Below are 5,757 nucleotides of genomic sequence, written 5' to 3'. Positions count from 1 at the left end.
GACGGTGAGAAGAGGCGGCGATAGAGGCAACGGAGGGGACGAATGACGGGTTGGGGCTACGAGGTGGAGCGATGGCAACAATGATGACAACGGACAACGATGATGGTGTCAATCGAAGATGGGTCTGGCAACGATGGGATCTGAGAAATAGCAAAGGGATGAAGAAGGATATAAGTTGGTAATGTGTGTTTTGTTTGAGGGTAAATGCGTAATTTAATCGGTCAACGCAATAAGCTCTTAGTAGTATTTTTGGAAAATGTAGATGGGAGCTTTTGCCAGACGCTTGTGAAGGAGTTTTTAAGCTACATAGCGTTTAAGTTGCTAAATGTTGCTAAACACTTCAAAAAATAAGTAACATAGCTTATAAACTAAATCAATAGCTTTTAACCAATCAAAATAGTAAGCCAAACACTCTCTAAATGTTGCCAAACACAAAAAATAAGTTACATATCTATAAACTAAATAAATAACTTATAAGCGATCAAACGATAAGCCAAAACACCCTTAAGTTAATAATGACTAGTATTAAAAAGATAAAAAAGGCAAACCAAACTATTAGGGAAATGGTTGAGTGTGGAACTTGGCCAATGGCCACTAAGAGAATTTCCAACCCTCTTCCCTATCTCAATTCCTATTATATTATAAATAATTTATTTTTTATTCTAATTTTGTCTCAAAAACTATGTGTACTCTAACCATACTTCATATTTTCTTCTCTTTTTGCACTCCTTATTTCATTTATTTATTAATAGACTTCAATTCTATTTATTTTTTCTTTATCTATAATTTTTATACATATACAAAATCAATAATTAAATACACAAAATAATCAGATACATGCATAAATAAAATTAATAATTAAATACAAAAAATAATCAAATACACATATACAAAAACAATAATTAAATACACAATATTAATCATCTAATATAAAAATAAATAAAAAAAATTCAAAATCACAACAAAACTCTACTGAATCTGCTAGAGGAAGACACCGAACGTTCTGCTCGTCGACGGCGCTTATGGTGGTCGTTGCCGTCGATTGTTTTTATATTAGTGGTTGTTGCCGTCTTCGCCAATCGTTCAGCACGTCTTTGCCGAATTTGCTTTCTCCGCTTCTGCAACTTATGCCAACGGCCAATTTCGTGGTCCCCGCATATGTCGGCCCTCTTTCGATGTTGATAGCTGTTGCAAAGCATTTTATTTTGGCACATATTTGGGTTGCCAACCTTGACGACGATTTTGAGGTTCGTCAATTTTTTGGCGAAGCATTTTGGCCATAGCAAACAACGTTGGAGAGCCAAATTTAAGTTTGGATAGCTACAAATGGCTTGGCGAAGCGGTCGGAGATGGCCAAACCCTGGCCGTTAATAATAATAATAATAGAAGGCTTTCACGCAAACCCTGTGGCCGTTAATAATGACTATATAAATCAAACCACTAAGTTAATAATGACTAGTAGTATTTAAAAAGATAAAAAAAAACAAAAAAAAAGGCAAACAAAACCAGTGGGGAAATGGTTGGGTGTGGGCCTTGGCCAATGGCCACTAACCCTGTGGCCGTTAATAAGAATAGAAGCATATGGGGCTTTCACGCATGGATAATGCTAGACGGATGAATGTGGCGACGCACAGATTGATAAGATTGATAAACCTGTTTAAATTACAATTTAATCTTCTATCCAAAATTACAAATTTCACCCTCAACTCTCACTATCTCTTTTACTGTCAGCTCCCACTGTCTCTCTCTCTCTCTCTCTCAAAATCACTTTCACTTTCCTCCATCCAAAATCACTTTCACTTTTCACTTTCACTTTCACTCCCCCTCTCTCTCTCTCTCAAAATCACTTTCACTTTCCTCCATCCAAAATCACTTTCACTTTCACTCTCTCTCTCAAAATCACCATCTGAAACCCACTTTATCTCTTCCCATTCTCTCTCAAACCCAGTTGCAGCAGTGTCTCCCCTTCCCCCTTGTCTCAAACCCACTCTATCTCTCCCTCAATCTCTCTCAAACCCAGTCACGCTGTCTCCCTCCCCCCTTACCCTGTCTCAAAACCTTCTATCTCTCCCTCATTCTCTCTCTCAAACCCCTGCGAGTTGCAGTATCTCCCCTCCCAACACACAACTCTTGCACTGCTATCGCCCAATGATGGCCTCTCTATCGTCGCCCGCCGTCGACCCCCCGTGTTGCTCAAACCGCCACCGTCAGACCCCATCGCGGCTGTAAAAACAACGTTTATATATATATATTTATAAATATTTTTAATTTTTTACATATACATATATGCATTTATATATATTTATATATTTTCGTTTTTTTTGCTGTTGGCTTTCTTGCTTCTGTTGTTTGTTTATGGTGATTTAACTGTTGAAATGAAACTTAAAAACTATAATTTATTTTGAATTATGAAAGAACATAATTTATTTTGATTGTATATTTAACACTTGTGTAAAAAATATTACTTGTGTTATTTTCGCTTATTTCATATGTTATTAATTTTTCTTCAATTTGAGGATATTAATTAAATTACTTAATTTAAATTATTTACTTGTAAAATTATAACATTTGTGTAAAATAAGTGTAAAATAAGATTAATATTTTATTGGAGTAAAATTACTTGGTAAAATTTTGGAGTAGTGTAAACCAGTGTAAAATAAGATTGGTATAATTATAACTTGGTAAAATTACTTAAATCAATGTAAAATAAGATTGGAGTAAAATTAATATTTTTAAGATCAAATCTAATATAATTAGATATATTTTTTTATTATTTTACAATTAAATATAACAATAATTTTGTTATTTTGCAATCAGATGTAACAACAGCAATCTTGATAATTGTCATTAAAAATGTTAATATTAATATATATATATAATATGATCACACAAGTAATTAAATAATTTATTTTCTCATTTAAAATCACTTTAAATACCAATTTATTGCAACAGTATCAATTATATCTTAAAATCATCTCTTTTTTTATATTAAAATTACATTTCTTAAATAAAAAAAAAAACATAACAGAGAGTGGGTGAAGTTTGGGCAGTTCGACCAGCGCAGCTGCTGGGAGAGGGGGAGTGACGACGACGACGCCATCCTTGGGCGACGGTGATGGGAGTAGCGGTGGCGCGTTCCTCCCTCAGGATAAGAGAGTGGGTGAAGTTTGGGCGACAATTGTTCACGATGGCGGGTGGGGGCAAAACGATGCGAGAGACGGTGTAGGGGGCGGGCGACGTGGTCAGTGGCCGGTGGGGGACGACGACGGCGATACCAATGGCGGGCGGTGTTGGTAGGGGAGACGGCCTGTGCAAGTAGGGGGGCGATAACGAGCGATGTTGGCAGGGAAAATGACGGTGCGAGCAGCGATGACGGGGTTGACAGCAACGGAGGTGCGAGAGCGATGTGGGGGGCGGACGTTGCACCCGTGGGGGTGGGTTTGGGGGGGGGGGGGGGGGCGATTTTGAGAGAGAAAGAGTGGGAGAGAGACAGAGTCAGAGGATGGTTTTGAGAGAGAGAGAAGGGGGAGGGGGTTGAAAATGGACTTGAAAATGGGCGAATAAATATAAAATTTACTCAAAATTAAAATTGAGATTATCGCAAGATTTTGATACTAAAATCTTGCGATAACTCGGGTTGATGAACCCGTGGGTCAAGTTGTGAATCCGTGTAGCATTCATAGTCCAAAGCAAAGCCCCGGTGGACCACGTACAACTACTGTACACGGAAGCACCGACGCCACAGAGCTTCCAGACTTCTTTCTCCTTTTTCACACCCAAACCCGAGTTAATGTCTTCTTTTAAAATTATTATTATTATTATTAAAATTTAAAGTTACATGTATGATATGGATGGCCTAACTTAAAAGAAAAGGAAAGGAAAGGATAGGATACACGTTGTAGTTCGCTATTGATTGTACTTTATTTATATAATAATATATGTAATAAAATAAGTTAGATGTGTAGGAATTTTTGTGTGTATATATTATAACAACATCGGCCTTATCCTTAGGGCTTAGCAGGAGAGATCAGAGCAGCCAGACAGACATGGATGCAAAGCAGAGCAAGATCCGTGTTCTAATGCTGCCATGGCTGGCGCAGGGCCACATATCTCCATTCCTAGAGCTTGCCAACAGACTCTCCAAGAGAAACTTCCACGTCTACTTATGTTCCACCCCAATCAATCTCTCCTTCATCACCAAAAGGCTCGCCGCCGGAGACTCCTCTTCCTCCGTTGAATCAGTCGAACTCCACCTCCCATATCTTCCTGACCTTCCTCCCACCCGCCACACCACCAATGGCCTCCCACCTCACCTCTCCCCCGCCCTTAAAACCGCCTTCGACATGGCCGCACCCAGCTTCGCCGCCATCCTCCAAAACCTAGCCCCAGATCTCCTCATCTACGATTTCCAGGCCTGGCCGCCAGCCGCCGCCGCATCCCTCAATATTCCGGCGGTTCAGTTCCTTACCACCGCAGCTTCGGCGGCTTCTGTCGCCCATCACATTTCCAAATTCCCCGAAGCCGAGTACCCTTTTCCGGATCTGAAGCTCGAACAATCCCACGCTGCCCAGCAGTTTCTCAATCTCGTCAAGGCCAATTCAAACAGGAAAGAAGGGGTTATGGAAGCCATTGAACGATCTTGCGGCATTATTTTGTATAATACTTTCAGAGAGCTTGAAGGGAAATACATCGACTATCTCTCGACTTTATCCGGGAAGAAGATCGTTCCCGTCGGGCCTCTGGTTCAAGAGATCGACGCTGGATCCGAGAACACAGAGATCCTGAAATGGCTCGACGAGAAAGAATCATCATCAACAGTGTTTGTTTCGTTTGGAAGTGAATTTTTTCCTTCCAAAGAAGACATGGAAGAGCTAGCCCACGGTCTGGAGCAGAGCGAGGTGAACTTCATATGGGTTATCAGGTTTCCGGCCGGCGAGAAAGCGACGGCGGAAGAGGCGCTCCCGGAGGGTTTTTCCGGGAAGGTGGGGAAGAGAGGGTTGTTGGTGGAGGGCTGGGCTCCGCAGGCGAAAATTCTCGGGCACCGGAGCACCGGCGGCTTTGTGACTCACTGTGGGTGGAACTCGACGCTGGAAGCACTAAGCTTTGGGGTGCCGATGGTGGGCGTTCCGATGCATCTGGACCAGCCGGTGGTGGCGAGGATGGTTGCGGCGGCGGGAGTGGCTGTGGACGTGGCGAGAGGCGAGAATGGGAGGCTGAATAGGGAAGAGATAGCGAGAGGGATTAGGAAGGTTGTTGTGGAGGAGAATGGGGAAGGGATAAGGGATAAAGCAAGAGAATTTAGTGACATTATTCGAAGGATAGGAGAGGAAGGGGTTGATGAGGCTGCAGATGAGTTTAGGAGAATCTGCAAGGAGAGGAGATCATCATGATCATAATAATTAAGGGAAGTACTAATGGGTGTAATATGTGTTGGTAGTTTATGTGTTATTTCGGATTGTTTTCTCTTTCATACTACATTTATTTAAATGTTTTGAAGTTTTGTGTATATATTTGATCATTCAGAGGTAAGTTCAATCATTTTGGTGCGCAAATTTAGACAAAATTTGGGTTATTTTGGTGGCTAACCACAATTAGTAACCTAGACTAACCATGACAATTTAATGTTTAATGTTAGGTTATTAGACTTATGTGGGAGGCTCATAGTTTAATGCTTTTGTTTTTACCAAAGAAAAAAGGGACATTTTTTTCCAATGAATGTACTAAATTAGTGTTTTTATGTTCATATTTTTGTTTTGG

At 40.6% G+C, this 5,757-nt stretch overlaps 1 protein-coding gene across 1 annotated transcript; it reads left to right on the top strand.

Moving 5' to 3' along the window:
• Window positions 1-3,968: 3,968 nt before the first annotated feature.
• On the top strand, window positions 3,969-5,506 carry LOC127806991 (UDP-glucosyltransferase 29-like; the record flags this gene model as incomplete). The annotated part of the gene is given in 1 exon segment (XM_052344646.1): window positions 3,969-5,506. A coding segment is annotated over 1 exon segment (1,422 nt), but the record flags the coding sequence as incomplete, so codon positions are not given.
• Window positions 5,507-5,757: the final 251 nt, after the last annotated feature.

The sequence above is a fragment of the Diospyros lotus genome, chromosome 7 (assembly GCF_014633365.1).
Source record: "Diospyros lotus cultivar Yz01 chromosome 7, ASM1463336v1, whole genome shotgun sequence".
Lineage (NCBI taxonomy): Eukaryota > Viridiplantae > Streptophyta > Magnoliopsida > Ericales > Ebenaceae > Diospyros > Diospyros lotus.
Note: the sequence above shows the minus strand (reverse complement) of the source record. Positions and strands in the feature narration are given on the sequence as shown.